General features: G+C 34.5%; 1 protein-coding gene across 2 annotated transcripts in view; it reads left to right on the top strand.

Moving 5' to 3' along the window:
- Positions 1-13,815, top strand: part of LOC121734699 (neuroglobin-like) — a 114,689-nt gene extending 100,874 nt beyond the window's left edge. For both annotated transcript variants that reach the window (XM_042125300.1, XM_042125299.1), the window contains 2 exons: positions 8,583-8,814; positions 13,407-13,815. In XM_042125300.1, the coding sequence (XP_041981234.1) occupies positions 8,583-8,814; positions 13,407-13,553 (379 nt within the window). In that variant the 3' untranslated portion in view covers positions 13,554-13,815. The remainder of the gene's footprint in view (positions 1-8,582; positions 8,815-13,406) is intronic.
- Positions 13,816-17,330: the final 3,515 nt, after the last annotated feature.

Below are 17,330 nucleotides of genomic sequence, written 5' to 3'. Positions count from 1 at the left end.
TAGTATAATAGTATTAAATATATTTCCGTTGTCAGGTACCTGTAACACAAGTCCTTTAGGTACTTAGCACGGGGCCAGACTGACGTGGTGTGAAGCGTCCATAGATATTATAATTATCACTTAATGGAGTTTGGTATAATGTAATACATACTTAAGGAGAACAAAACAAAACAGTAAAACAATAAACAATACCCATACTATTGTTATAAACGCGAAAGTTTATAACAATAGTATGGAAACAGACAGACATACAGTCTGTCTGTTACCTCTTCACGGTCAAACTGTTTGCTGAGGTGTGGAGGTACATTAAGTACCGGGATAGGACATAGGATACTTTTTATCCCGGAAAAATGTACGGTTCCCGCGTGACAAACTAATTTTCGCGTGACAAACTAATTTTCGCGAAACTCCGCAAGGGCCAGCCCCCCCTAGACAAGTGGCAAAACGCAAACGCTAACGCTAGCGCTAACGCTACAAAATGTATGCGATTTGACATAAGTCATCGCTTCGCTAGCGAATACTTATGTCAAATCCCATACATTTTGTAGCGTTAGCGTTAGTGCTAGCGTTAGCGTTTTGCCACTTGTCTAGGGGGGCAGGCCACAACACTGCGTTGCGGCGTCGTATCGCAAAAACAACCTTTGAAATTCAATGTATTTTTTTGCGATGCGACGCCCTTATCCGTTGCGGACGTCATCTAGTATTAAATACGTTAAACGTTACGTAAATATCAAACTACTCAAAGACTCAAAGTACCACATATCAAATTTCATCAAAATCGGTAACAGCGGTTTGGACGTGAAGAGGAAACAGACAGACAGATAGACACACTTTTGTATTTATAATATTAGTATGAATTATGTAATACATTTAGTATATTTTCGTAACATGTTATGTAACTGCGAATAATAACAACTATACAGTAATTATTAATTTGTTAAATTATAAATTAGGTACATCGAATACATTAATAATAATATGGAGTAGATATAAGCCATAAAATTAATATTGTCTTTGTGTAGTGCATCGTCTATCGGTTAACGGTTTACTAATATTAATTTACTAATGCATGTTTAACCTATACAAATATGTATTACAAGATATTGTTGAAGTTGAAGGCTGTATTAAATGACGATAACTAAATTAAATTTCAAATAAGTTTAGCCATTACTGTTGTTAACCATTAATATTAAGTATTAACCCATACTTTTCCAAAATTTAATAAAATCCGTCTGTCACTTTTATACAAGCCAAAAAAGACAAAAATTTATAAATATGCTTTTTTTCTAACCTTCTAAATTGTTTTCTATCACGTGTTCTTATGAAAAGCTCAAATGTTATGAAAGGGGTATGAAGATTTTGGCCGACCTACTGTCCGCTATTGTGTTTTTTTGCGTTCACGAATATTTTTTTTAAATGGATAGCTCAATCAATACAAACAAAAAATATTCGTGAACGCGCAAAAACACAATGGCGGACAGTAGGTCGGCCAGGTTCCATATAAAAATCTTCATACCCTTTTTCCATACAAAAAAAAAATAGTAAGGTACAGCCGCCAAATATTGTCCCCTTTTTTTAAAAACGTTCTAAAAAAAAAAAAAAAATACTAAAGTTATAAATCAAAACATCAAGCTTTAGCTTCACTTTTCCTTTATTCTTAAAAATATTCAAAAATGCATTTACGTTTTCAGGAAAAGTTTAAAAGTAATTTTATTTTTGGTTCATCTATTTAAACAAAAAACGTGTTATAATCTCAAAATGTTACTTAATCGATTAACAACTGAGGTAATAATAATTAGTTTTACAAACAAATTGTATCAATAAGTCAGGCATCTCAATATTTTATGGTATCCAAGAATATTTGACTTTGAAAATTTTTTTTGATTTTCCAATTCCTGCCGGTACGAAAGGCGTGCCCTCACTTCTTCACAATGACCGACTGATGCAACTAACTCCTAGCTCGTGCCACTTATGATAGATGGCAGTTTTTAAATAAGTAGATATCGAAGGGGACGGAAATAGGTTTGGGGACGAAATTTGGCGACTGTACCCCTATATAGTTCTTTCAGCGCTGCTACTCTCACAGGATAATCTATACAAATTACAATAAGGAACACATTCACACCCTAAAATATTATAACTTTAAGTTTTGTTACACCCTGTTTTAACCCAACATGGTAACTTTTTACTAGATTTATGCGTGTCAGTTTGTTACTTATACACAAGATTGTTAGGGTTACGACTTACGATCTACAACTTCCGTCAACGCACTTGTAATTCTCCTGGTGATGCGGTTATTAAGGAGATTGATGATACTTCTAATCTAAGGCTATACTTATTATGTAATAATAATATTTTACACACAAAAAAGAATAGACATAAAAGCACATAATACAGACAAAAAACCAAAGAAATAACTACAAAAAAAGTATAAAAATTACGAAATTGTTCAAAAAGGCGATCTTACTGCTATAAGCAGTTTCTTCCAGACGTATTTATTATAATATATAAGTTGCATTTCATATGCTGGATAGTTATATCATAATCTTATATCTTTAAACGAGCAATTCTTGTATATATATGGAATCTCGAGCAAAGGTCGGTCAAATGGCTAGTTTTAATGGTATTATGTAGATATTATTAAGAATTTCTATAAATATTTGTTTTATAGTAATAATAGTTTTATATATTTTTCTTTAGCTTTCAAAAGAGTGCGATGTTTAAAATTTAACATGTCTATCTGTTTGTATGACTTATTCGTTGGCTGCCGAATAAGTATTCATTTTAAATAACTCCCTACCGCTCCCCATACACAAACATTTATTTTTGTATCATTAAAGATAATTTAAGAACACTTAAAATGTCTCTTTTTAGGAATTCCTGCAAATCAAAGTCATCATTATATCACAGGGCTTAGGGCACTCGAGCCGCTCTACTTTATGATGACCGATTCTCATCTCTCGAATGTCACTTCGATCATTAAAGCTCTCTCCCTACGGAGATGCCGCAATTTACCGTTTTTAGAGTCTAATAACTCATAATTTGAAGGCTACAAAATTATAATAAAAATACGTCAATAATCTTCACCATAATATTATGAACATTCCTTTTTCCGTTATTAATTTCCTATTATGTTTTTTTTATACTCATGATATCAGCTTCCAAAGTAATACCAATTTATTTAAATTCAAGCATACATTCAGTATCTCCCTAGTATTTACAAATTACGTTTATTTGAAACACACGTCAATAGATCGACAATTTCACTAAGTTCTACAAATTCGCCGTTTGAATTTTTTAAGGTCAATTATTTTGAACTAAGATAAGTAAAAAATAGGATTTTGGCGCGATCTCGGTAACGCGGCAAATATATTATGTTCAAGGTACTCAGGGGATGGTGTTAACTTACTCATATTATGTTTTTCACGCGCGTGGCACAATTCAGGTTGTTTACCTAATTGGCTGTTGCTTGAGTTTTTTTTTTATGAAATAAGGGGGCAAACGAGCAAACGGGTCACCTGATGGAAAGCAACTTCCGTCGCCCATGGACACTCGCAGCATCAGAAGAGCTGCAGGTGCGTTGCCGGCCTTTTAAGAGGGAATAGGGTAACAGGGGAGGGTAAGGATGGGAAGGGAATTGAGGAGGGTAGGGAAGGGAATAGGGTAGGGGATTGGGCCTCCGGTAAACTCACTCACTCGGCGAAACACAGCGCTAGCGCTGTTTCACGCCGGTTTTCTGTGAGAACGTGGTATTTCTCCGGTCGAGCCGACCCATTCGTGCCGAAGCATGGCTCTGTCACGTATAAACTACTACTATAAAATATAAACTACTACTATAAACACAGAAGTGATTTTATAGGGTACTATAAAATCACTTCTGTGTTAGCCTAGTTTCAATGAATTCTTCTGCAGTTACTGAAACAGGTGTGGGGGAGTGTCTTACAGCGAAAAGTCTCTTACTCCTTATCTTTTTACTTTCATCTGATTAATTTCGTTGCGGTCCCAAGACAGCTTTTTAGTGGGGATTTAGTGGTTGGTTACCACTTTTGATCCCGGTGACACAGGAGTTACAGTAGACTAATTCCCCGTATAAATTTCGAGGCACGAGAATCAATACCCTCTAACCTTCGTAAGTCTCCCTTTAATTAAGTCGTACCGTGGTGACGTCACTATTAGTAGGCATTACCCGCTGTGGGAGAGGAGTCTTTACGACAATTTTACGATGTTTTTACGCCGGGGTATAATGTACTATCAATTTTAGAAACGTTTAGATGATTGTACCGTTACGGAGTTAAAGTAGGGTATTTTCCTTGTTTTTTTGTCCTGGATGTTTTCTGTATACATACATACTAATGTTATGCGAAAGTGTCTACCAGTTACACCTTTGGAATAGCATAAGAATTGGTATATGGTTTTTTTATTACCGGAAAAGGATAGATGAATAAGTTTCTTACGAAAAAGGCACAGTTTTTTGTCGTTAAACTAATAATCACACTAACAATGTTGCGGGAAAAATCTAATTTTAAAGTATTATAAGAATAGATTCCGAGTTATTTATGATGGAATATTGTAAAATCTAAAAGTAGGTAAAAGTTAAATACACCAAGTTTCACTATTTTATGATTATTACAATAACAATATTTGAGTAATCAAAGTTTTCATACATAATAAAATAGTTTGAAAATTATAAGTTTATTGTTTGAAACCGCGAAATAAACAGAGTACCTACAAATATAACATGAGGCCCGCGTGGACCGCTTTGCTATTACTCCAGCACAGGCGCCGGTATTTTAATCAAAAATTCACTATCACAACATTACCATTTATTTTACCATGACTGTGGTCTGTGGCGGATCCAAAAGTAATCTTTTTACTCTCTACCAGACGTGTTCACATTTAATGATGATTAAACTTCAATTTAGCGAGAGTTTGATTTACGCCAGTATTATAGTACTCTGTGGTTTGATAGATCTGGGGGCAAGGCAGTGCCCCCGCCAAGTCGAGCAGAAAAGCGGCACGGCCGTACCATCCTTTTCTCGAACCAATTCAGGCTCTTTTTAACCCCCTATAACTTCATTGTGGAAAAACTAACAAGCCTGAATTTTCAGTTGTTAAGCAAGCATTGTATAAACACGGTATGTTTAAAATTTTATTAAATTTGAACGAGTAATTTAAGAGCTGTAACTTGTTAAGGTTTCTTAATTTTGTCACTGACTGACTAACTGACCGATCACCAAAAGTCTAAGGCACTTCTAGCAGACATAGAACCTTCAAACTTAGAATATAATTAGTGTTTAGTGTCTTAATCAAGGAAAAATTCAAATATTTCAAAATTTCTTTCCAGTTTTCTAGATAATATTATATAGGGCTTTTGTCAAAACCTTCATTTCATTCTAATTAACTGCTAGCAGAGGCGTGGGCGACGTGGGCGACCGCCTACGGCCTCGCGATCCAAGGAGCCTCGCGCCCTTTCTTTAAAGGATTTTTTTAGCTTTGATACTGAAATTCTTATAAATAGAAGTTTGAGCGTCAAAAAATTATTTCCCCTAACAAAATCCGTCTCCTTGCGTCATCCATCATGATTCAGGGGGCCTCGCAAAATATTATAATAGTAATATTTGATGACCTCTGTGGCTCAGTTGGTGGGCTGTTGGTAGCTCAAGGGTCGCGGGTTCGAATCCCGCCGAGGGAACAAAAAGTTTTCAAGGTTCCTGGGTCATGGATGTGTATTAAATATGTGTATCATATAATAAAAATCTAAAATATATGTAAAGTATAAAAGTATTGAATATATTTCCGTTGTCTGGTACCCATATTAACACAAGTCCTTCAGGTAGGTATATAGCACGGGGAGCGTCCATAGATATTATTATATTATTATTATGTCTTGCTCACATCAAATGTAGGTCTTGCCCCGCCACTGACTGCTAGGTCTAAATATAGTACTTATTTAAGCCACTGATCACATTAACTGATACCAATTTTAATTATTATAAAGAAACTTTGTGATTGGATTATGTTTTCGCTGAAGAAATTTACTATTCGATATTTTTTATAGCCAGAAAAGAGCGTATTCCTGGCAACCTGCAAGCCAACCTTTTAAGAGGGAATAGTGAATACGCTCTTTTCTGATGAAGCGAGTGCCCATGGGCGACGGTAGTAACTTTCCATCAGATGACGCGTTTGCTCGTTTGCCCCCTTATTTAAAAAAATAAAATAAAAACTTGCGTAATGAAGTCGGCTTCATTCAGTATTAATAAATTATTGTTTACTAAAGTAATTAAGTGGCGACAAGTTACGTCACCAAATCGGTGATTTACGAGGTAAAAAATTGACTGTTATAAATGGCAGTACTTCGTCAAGACTTAAAATATTTTAAGAAATTGCTCAGAAAAGATAAAAAATTGGTGTCTCCCTGATTAATGGCCTCCTTCAACAAAATGTTGTAACTTTATCAAAAAATCTTAAGCACTTTATTTTCATTCCGTGGACGAAATTAAAGTGTCCATTTTAAGATTTTATGTTTCTCTAAACAAATATTATAAATACGAAGTGTTTCTATGTGTCTGACTGTTACCTCTTCGCTTAAACTACTAAAGAAACTTAAAGTAAATTGATACCTTTAATCCCCGGAAAGGCATTCACAAAGACATTTAATTAACGTACATTTTTCTGTATCTTATAAACAACATGACTTTCAACCACCATAGGCCGGGATTAATTTTAGCCCTAACGTAAGCGTTCCCTAACTATGGTGGAAGTCCGGTCCCTTCTGAGGTAGACCGGCCGGTCGTGGAGGGAGTCCTGTGTTTGTTAGATCCGGGACATCCCTCCTTTTTACGGCTGAAGGCGAACCGCAGGTGGTTTTAGTGAGTAAGAGTCTCACATACCCCCGGGGTGCTTCATCTAACTGAGGCACACCCCCAACCCGGGGCACCCATGATGAGTTTCCCCTGCACAAAAAAAAAAGGATTAATTTTAGCCAGATGCACAAAGAGCCTTACTTTAATAAAACATGTATTATTATTTATTTTCATTTAAAAATAAACGCGAATATACTAAGGATGTCCGCAACTCCGTTGCGCCAAAATTCGTTAATCGCGCGGGAACCGTACATTTTTCGGGATAAAAGTACCCTATGTCCCTTACCGGAACTCAAAGTATCTTCATACCTTTCAGCAAAACCGGTTCAGTGGTTCGGGCGTAAAGAGGTAACAGATAGACAGACGGACAAACTTTTACATCTTATATATAAAATTCTCGTGTCACAAATCACAATGTTAGTCACCGTACTCCTCCGAAACGGCTTTACTGATTTTTACCAAATTTTATATGCATATTCAGTGGTCAGACCCACTGAATATGCATATAAAATTTGGTAAGAGACAGAATCGGCTACTGGGTACTTTTTACATTGATAAGTGCATTTGTTGAATAAATAATAGTAATTTATTACAACTCGAGACTGACGGCGACCATTGTTTGTGCGACGGGATAGCGATAGATGTTACCATAATATGGTGCCATAGGTACTTATTTAGTCACTTCAATAAAATATGGGCTAAATACTTTATATGGCAAAACAACATTTGCCGAGACAGCTAGTATTTTATAATATTTGTACTTATGGATTTTAAACACTGTATTCTAACAGCAAATATACTAAAATGGACAAGTCCAGTAATAACTGAAATGGGCAATAATATGCCATAAAGTCATCGTTTCAGCGATGAAACACAATATTCATAATGAAATTGCTATGGCATATTAAATTGCGATGAAATTGTACAGCTCTGAACGCGACTGTGTCTAGGTTTAATAATATGAAGTTCAGTATGAAATGTAGGTATAATATTGGTGACCTAGACGCAAACTGACTGGCAGACACTTTGCATGTAGGTCCAGATTTAATGAGTTCATTTAAAATTTAAAAAAAGCATTCAAAAGTGTATTGTTAATTCACTTGCCTAATTAGTAGGTAGAAATACCTGTAATGTTTTTTTTTTTACACCAAGAAAAATTCTACACGTCCGGGGGGATGGGGCATCCTACCGCGGGTATGTAATAATAATAAGAATAAGAACGTTTTTTTAACAAAAAGATCATATTACACAACAATAAAACGATAAACATTACAATACATAAGGGTATCTTAATAAAAAAAAATAGCACGATGTACAAATAGTGCATTGTTATAATATGTATTGTTAAAAAGGACACCACACTGGCGTATCATCGAGGTGACGACGTATATGTGGGACTCGCTGCGATGCTGCGATGATGATGCTTAAGATGATAGTAACGCAGCCTCTACCCACTAAAAACTTGTCGATACTTTCACAACCACCATTGACGGAGCCACGGCAGCCATAACATTACATCCGCAACTCCGTTGACGTTCAAAAATTCCTGTAACTACTGCAACACCTAATGTGCTTCCTGCAAATAATAGGCTATCCACAACTTATTTGACAGATGCATCATACTCTATCTGTCAAGTTAAGTTGTGGATAGCCTATCCGGCACTTATCAGGAAGTGGTGAAATAGGCCCTTATTCTTACGACTTATACAATTGTTCCAGATTATTCGAAGAGAACAAAGATCTCCTCGACATGTTTGAGAAGTTCCGTCAGTGCCGGACCCGGGAGGAGCAGATCAGCTCAATGGAGCTGGCGGAGCACGCCAACAACGTGATGAGCACCCTGGACGAGGGGATCAAGGGCCTGGACGACCTGGACAACTTCTTCCAGTACATCCACCAGGTGGGAGCCAGCCACCGCCGGATACCGGGCTTCAAAGTCGAGTATTTTTGGGTAAGTGTCCCTAGACTGTTATACATGTGATGATGGTGATGATGACAAGAAATTGCAAAGTAAAAGTCCATGCAATTTCATTAGCTTAACACAGATTCAAGTTTTAAGCAAGTACCTAATGCTTAACTTAGTTAAGAGGATTCCACACCGCCCTTTTTTCCATACAAACGTTGTCCCCTGTTTCCTCCCTGGATAATGCTAGTAGAGTTATAATTTTTTTCCTGAATATCTACGGCCACTAATACAATGTCCCTATGTTTTCTTTTTTTTTCATAATTTAATTATTAAATAAGATATGAACGTTCAAAAACCCAAAAAAATGGCCAGATTTTCCACTGTGTTCAAACGTCCAGAAAACAGATTTGGCTAGATTATACAAAAAAAGCAAAACATAGGAACACAGCTCAAGCCTTTTTTTAATCTTTAATGAAAAAAGTACTTAAATCGGTTAAGTTTTGGAGAAGGAATCAGGGGACAACGAATCGTTGATTTTCTGGATTTTCTGCAGTTGTCTCTATCGCGTTCTGCGGTATAGGCTTGAGGTAAGGGAGACAGCTATAGATATTACACGCACTTTTTTTTCATTTCTCTAGCCGCTGTTGTATCCTCTTAAGTCTCTAGGGGCACGGTAGAAATATCAAAATATGAAAGAGTACCAGTTAAAGTTTCTCTCAACGCGAAACGCGTACTAATGTAACTGCATTGTTCTACTAAAAATTATCTAAATTCATGTTATTGTATGCGCCATTAATCATAATTTTAAATCTACTTTTAAATTGACCAAAAAACGCAACAACTTCTAAAACACAATCATTCTTTCGTTATAAAAATATACGTTGGAACATCGCATTTCCCTAAATGACAAAACTATTTAAAACATACGGAACACACTTTAAATACCGCGCAAACATGAATGGTACTAACGAACTGTCTTTTTATAATACCTCTGTTGAACCCTGTTTAATTTTTGTTCAAATTCTGTTGAAATAAACTTCTGGTATAATGATGTTTGGGGCAAAAAATTTAAAAAAAACTTGGCATGTGAATCCAACTGATGATGGAAAAGATGGATTCCGTACAGACCAGTAACCTCTTTTGTACATTTCCATAGTTAAAAGTGTATGTAAGTGCTACTGTATTATTTTTAGGATTCCGTACTACGAATAATAATAATATAAAATAAAACATAACTCCCATATTTCAGCCGTTTTGAATTTGATTCCTTTTCGCACACTAAAATATGGCAATAGCAACGAAACACTAACAATAGGGATGATGACAAGGTCAAAGATTAGCGAATTTTGTTAATAAAATAAAGAAATCACGGTAAAAAATAAGTGTTCCCAAAATTTCAGCTTGATAGCATTTGTATTTTTTTCAATTAAATTTCTTAATATTTGTATACAATTCGATAACTTATGCAATTAAAAGCAACTTTTGTTATGAAACCACTTTCATAAACGCAATATTTAATATACCTGTCGAACAAAGTTGTCTCCCGATGCGTACAAACTACGAAAGACTGACGTCATACTTTCGTAGCACTTTGTATGGAGCGTTTCGGACAGGTCTTTTTTATGAGATATTTGAATTGTCATATCTTGGTGAATTTTTAAGCTATCAGAGTCATTCTTTTAACGATGTTTCTATTTTGTAAGTGTCTTTCAATTACCGATAAGAAAAAAAATAGTCATCATGCCTATTACGAAATAAAGTAGACATTAATAATTGTCACTTCTGTAATATTTACAAAAAATTGTGTACCGAATACATGCATAAAGTATGTATGTATTGGGTCACATTTTGTAGACTCGTGGACAATTTTTTAATACAGTAACTCTTCCTTAGTTTTTATTATTCGTAGATTTCGTATTAGTATATTTTAGAAGCGGCAAAAGAAATAATACTTAAATAGGTAACACTAAAATAATAAATGCAAAAAGGTTTCTGTATTTTTTACCTCATAAAGTTTAAACCGCTCAATTAATATAATTAATTACTTAGTTAAAATTCAGTACTCTAAATTTTGGGACGACGTATTTATTTACGAAAAATGTAAGCTAGTCTGTAAAATTGCAATGGTCCAGCTAAATACTAGCGAAAAGCTAGGTAAACCTAGTGACAGACAAGCAGACGAACGGTAGTAGTAGTGGTAGTAATAGAATATGACATCTGTATGTATGTTTGTTCAACCTTAGCACCGTAACTATTGTTCCGATTTTTATAAATGAGACATCCATCGATTAAATATTTTAATTTTTAGCAGGTAGACCCCATACTTGTAGGTTAAGATTGATCTTTTAATTAACTTTGGATACGGAACCCTAAAAATATTTCCCGTGCGTGCTATACCTCAGTTTGGTCTCCCCTCACGCGAGGGTAAATCCGATATAATTATTTCTATAAAAACTGCTAGAAAAGGGGGGAATTGGTACATAAATATCGTAGATAGCCTTGTTGGACTTAAATAGAACCTTGTACAGGCTTAGGTAATGGGTAATAATATTATCTTAGTTTGTTGTTTTAAAAGGCCTATACAAGTTCGCCCATGATGGACAATCAAGCGATTAGGAAAATGTAGAGAGGCATATTAGTCATATTAGGCATAGAGGCATATTAGTCATATATTTTATGAGGCAGTTATCATATAATATTTACATTGACAAATGAAGGAACAATACATGGGACCATAGACATATTCGTCTAGTATGGTCTCCCGTGATTAACATCGGTGCATGGTTGGCAAATCCGCTAAATTGTAAAGAGACAGCTCAAGTCAATACCATTCTAGTATTTTTAAGTTTGCATGTGGCCAAATTATAAATTATTATCACTCGTGTCACTTTGAAAATTGAGTGACACCTTTTGCAGTCTTACCCCCCATGATAAAAACCCGCGTAAAACATGCTTGTAGGATCTGTTAATGTGACGTTTATTAAAAGTGTTTAGTGATGTGAGAAAATATACTTATGGCGTGAGAAAATAAAAAATACTAAATTTAATTAAATTAAATTACCTTAAAATAGTACTCAGAGCAATTTTAACGAAATTAAATTTATAACTTTAAAAAAGGGTGTATAGAAAATGTATGTAACAAACGTACTTTTCCATTAATTTGATGTTTGTGGACGAAAGTGGGTGTTCACAAAACGCAGCGTAAACACAATTTAATTATCGTTCACCCTTGACGTCCGACAACATTCAACGCATATTTTGTATGAATAACAACTTTAACAAACAATTTTTTTTCCATTTTAATTTATTTTGGTGAAATGTAAGCAAATATTTACAACTCAAATAAATTGATGAGCCAGTGTAGGCCAACGAATAAGCGCAATCCTAAATCGCAATAATCGAATAACTAAATTGTAACGTTACAAGTAACATTATCTATTTTCTTAAATATTTTGGCAATATAATAAGTAGTTATGAAAAAATAAAAATAAAAATAAGTACCTAATTTATTGTAACTTCGTTTCGTCCCCACAGGACAGGCATTGCCTAGTGTGGAGATCCATTATCGCATATTATGTTAAAAATTTTTGGCCAATAAATATATGTATTTGTAGTTATTTTTGATCTAATGGCATCGTAGGCTATATTTTTTTTTCATACAATTTTCATAGTCGTCACAGTTAACATTTTATTTACAATTATTTGTAATGATAATATAGTTATTACAATTTGTAATGATAACAAAACTATACCGAAGGTCAGTTACTTACCTGTTACAGTGAGACAGAAGCTTATGTAGGGAGGTCGAGAGGCCTATTTCAGCAAAAAAAATAGATTGAAATTAATAAGTAGGAGAATTTAATTGACAAACGGATTTAGTCATAAACATAATGTACATCATAAAAAAGCAAAGGGTGAAAAGCACAAAATATTTTTTATACCGGGGGGTCAAATCATTAAAGAAGGTTGAACACTGCATTGAGATTCATTGCAGTCACCAACATTAGCAGTTATCTGTCTAACCAGGGAATACAGTTACCCTGAGTTTCCAAAACAAATACCTGCAGTGCACACAACTTCTGGCTTGTTTAATTACTCTAGTTAAATATGTACTGATTCCGAGTGGAGGAATTAACTTACTACTTACTGTTACCTGATTGAAACTGCTAAACTGATTGAGATGTTTGTTATGTTGATACTCTTATAACTGAATAAACTCTTGGGAAAGGAGATTATTAGGTGTATATTGCAGAAGACATCCATACTATAATAATATACCTAAAATACACGAAAGTCTGCCTGTCTGTCTGCTACCTCTTCAGGCCCAAACCGCTGAACCGAATTCATTAAATTTGGAATGTAGATATTTGTGTCTTAGAACTCTTAGAAAAGGATATAGGATACTTTTTATCCTGAAAAGATCTACGCGGTTCTCGCGAGATAAACGGATTAGATATAGAGGCTACGGGCGGTACGGGAGTTGCGGGCGTCATCTAGTTAAGATTATAATATTATACCGTACGAGGTTGCGAGCAACTTTAGCATTGCCTTATTATATTCCATTCATTCAAAGTGAAAAAGAACCGCATTTCGTTCGAAAGTCAAACATGACTTTTAACCCTAAAACTTTGTTTCAGAAAATCGAAGCGCCGTTCCTCGCCGCGGTCGAATCGACCCTCGGTGACCGGTACACGCCCAACGTGGAGAACATTTACAAAATAACCATCAAATTCATCCTCCAAACCCTCATAGATGGGTACGAGAAGGCAGGGAAGACCACGTGAGCTAACTCCTAAACTTTGTGGAATTTGTCTTTTTGAATCTGTACCACTGTTGCTGTCGATCACTCCTGGTGTTATCGTGCTGCGGCACCGAAGACTTTCCTAAATCAGTATTTTATACAGGAACTTACTTTTCTATTTCTATCGTTAAAATAAGTGTTAGTTAAGGTGTACTATAAATCCAAAGTTAAAGTAAAGTAAAACTAACTAAGTTGCGACGTGAAATGTTTCATGTAAGTATAGTGTTATATACTTTCAAATGTTGTTTTTATATAGCTATTTATTGATTTGTTGTATTCATTTAAGAATTTATCTAAATTAACGTAAGGATTGATTTTTTAATAATTGATAATGCATTTTTTATTATAATTGTTATAACGAGTATCGAAATTATGATTACTGCTTCTAAACCTGCTATTGTAAATGTATCAATTATGTCTAATTAGTACGTCAATTCACAATAATGTGTAACATGTATTTACTGTGAATAATAATATTAAATGTATAGTCGTTGTTTAAATGTATGTCTTGAGATACGGCTGCATTGTGTTAATTATATCAACATAATATTTTAGAGCCCATATTAAAAACCATACTATTTTTAGACGGTTTCATTCTAGGTAACTATTTAGTATTTAGCAAACTGATGTCAATGTTTGCTAAGAATTAGCTCCCTTTTTAATATAATTTAAAAGATTTTTCAAACTTCAGGTGGATAAAGTATTGATACTGCACTTGGTACTATTTTTATAACTGTCTTTACTCACAATGTGGCTAGTAATTTTAATATCTCTTGACTGAACTGTGACCCTAGTACGCTTTGAAATGAATGTGTAAATGTAAATCCAGAATAGAAGTAGGTATATTTGACGGTTCCTTTTAATTTAAGTGACAATATTATTTACGCTTGCAGAGTAGGGTTAAATCTTTCTATTTATGAATTTCATTTTTTTATCTTTTAATTAAGTATTTATTCCAATTTTAAAACAGCAAAACAAAATGGCCGACTCTTTTTATGTTTCGATCGAGCAAAATAGTTTTTGTTTATCAAATATCAATAATATCAATTACCATTTCTACACGAACAACAAAGAAACCGATTTCAATCCATGAAGCATTTTCCAATAAGATTGTCATTAGACTTTCGAGAGATTGGCGTTGGGTTTCTGAACTCGATAGTCGATACTAACAAGTAACAACCTTCGAGAAAGTTCTCGAAGCATTTTCAATGTCTTTGTTTTTGTTAATTTAGAAAAAATGAACGTCTTTATCCGATTACGACGATGGATGATAATTTAGTTTGTTTGTAGCCCCTTATCTACTTATACGATTTCAATTTATCAGCTGATTATTGTCATACAAAAGTATAATGCACATAGTCGCGCTGTTTATTGTCAAACTGAATCAAAACGGCTGGACCGATTCTGATGAAATTTCGTGTGCTTAATTTATAGGCCTGGGAATCTGCAAACATATTCTATTTTTCATACCCCAACCCAAATAATGTATATTATGGCAAAACAACATTGGTCGGGTCAGTATTTGTTACAAATGTAGAAAACTGAAGTCAAAATATAAATATACGGTACTATATTTGTAATATTGTAGAATACTTTATTTTTACTAAAATAGTAGCACAATTTACATCTAGTCTATTTTATGATTTGTTCATTATTCTTTTTTATCCATCTTGATTTATGAATTCCTAATGCATTATGCATGCGATGTAAAATTAATAAATAAATAAATATTTAAGTATATTCTGCTTCAGTTTACGAAAATGTATTTAAGAGCAAACTGTTCTAAGGACGGCCTTTAATTTGCGACAAGTTAGTATCAACTGGATTTTAACTAATATTAAGTTTAAAGAACCTTTATTGTATATCTAATATTAATTCTTAGAACAGCGTTTCTCAAACTTTTTTGGTGGCGGAGGCCCCAATGCTGCTGTCATCAGAAGACATTTCAAAAAACAATTAATATATCGCTTGCCACAGAGCTCCGCGGATCACACTTTGAGAATGGCTGTCTTAGAACATTGAAGATTGACATTTAGGATACAAATGACAGTGTAAATCCAATGGCGAGTCCAGCAAGCTCAGCATGACCACCATACACCATAGAAAGGTTTATTCTTGTGGTAAAGTAGAGAAAATGATGGGTTAATTTCTACTGTTGCCATGCTAAGCGTGCTGTGGTACTAGCATCGGCTATTGTATCGATTCTAATATCGCAAATGTGGCCCAAGTGTACACATACGGTGTTTTACAGTCACAAACGTTATATAGTGGATACGCATAACTACGGAAGTGTTATAGTAATATAATGAGTGTTTGTACTATAGATATAATCGGTGTACTTAAGTGTTCATTTCGTTATAAATAAATATTATTTAAAATTCATCTCCTTTTCATTATCCAACTCTCATTTTTTAAATTATATTTAAAATATCTGAGATTGCTAGTACATTATAAATAACCTACATATTTATAATATAATATAATAAATTAGAACCAGTAGAAATACGAGAAATCTGACTTTTCCACGCTCAAATTTGACAATACACAAGTGAGGTACACGTTTTTTGGCCCAGATGTTATAAAAAGTAGAGAATTGAATTGAATTAAAAAAAGGGTGTTTTAACTGTGTTTTGCTGGTAAAATCGTTTAACTTTGAGAAATTGTAAATGAAGATTCAAAATCTTCCATAGAAACTATTACTTGCCTAGTTCCTAAGCTACACTATGAACTCTACCAAACTGGATCAAAGAGTAAAATTACACAGACTTTTGACGGAGCTGCCCTGGGAATGTCAAAGTTCCAGCGAAGTGGGCAAAGTGGACGGAATTCCGGAAACTTGTATGTAGAGATTACTCAACATATAATTACTCTATATTTTATTAGTAGGTATAGTTAAAAATTAAAATACTATAGTGTACTCGCGATAAGAAGGCATTAAATGTCATTACGGGTACATAAACGTCAAAAATATGATGGTTTACAATCAATCCTAAATAGTATAGAACAGTACAGTCCCCCAGTACTCAACAGCCCACGATGGGCCACTGCAGGCCATCGTGAACTATAGACCACGATCACTTGGTGTTAAAAACAATGGCGCATCGCTCATTACTGCCTGGCAATCCACTGACCATCGTCCGCCATCATACACCATACCCCATCTACACAATAGCGATGGCTTGTAGTGGGCCAGCATGGACCATTGTGAAGAGGCACCTTTAGATTTGCCATACTGTAAATTGTAAAGTTAAGATTTCAAAATTTCTATTCCTGAACAGAGAATAAAAAAGTTCTTATAATATACCTAATATCTTCCTCTAGCTCCTTCTAGCTTCCTCAATCAATCGTGTAACAACTGAGATTTGGAGTTTGAAATACCTTCATGAGAATACCATTTTGTACTCTGATAGGTAACAGACTGAATCGAACAAGGAACGAAACTCTATGGAACAGTAGCATCGGGCTAAAGTAGTAACACCATTTTAATGTAGCCTTTTAATTTGTGCTGTGTCAATGCAAAATTATACCTATTAGTGATAATGATGATGATGGTGATATTTTTACGTAATTCAAAGGCCTCCATTGCCAATAGTTTGCAGACCTATATAAGTTATGCACGTCCTTATTACAACATGCTAAGGTCTATTTTGTGGATAGAAATCGAAACTAGTGACGCGCCGCGCCATAACGCGAACAGATATGGACTGCATTATCATACAATTGATGCGCACGTCATAAAATGATTTTAGGTGTATAGGGA

The sequence above is a fragment of the Aricia agestis genome, chromosome 16 (genome assembly GCF_905147365.1).
Source record: "Aricia agestis chromosome 16, ilAriAges1.1, whole genome shotgun sequence".
Lineage (NCBI taxonomy): Eukaryota > Metazoa > Arthropoda > Insecta > Lepidoptera > Lycaenidae > Aricia > Aricia agestis.
Note: the sequence above shows the minus strand (reverse complement) of the source record. Positions and strands in the feature narration are given on the sequence as shown.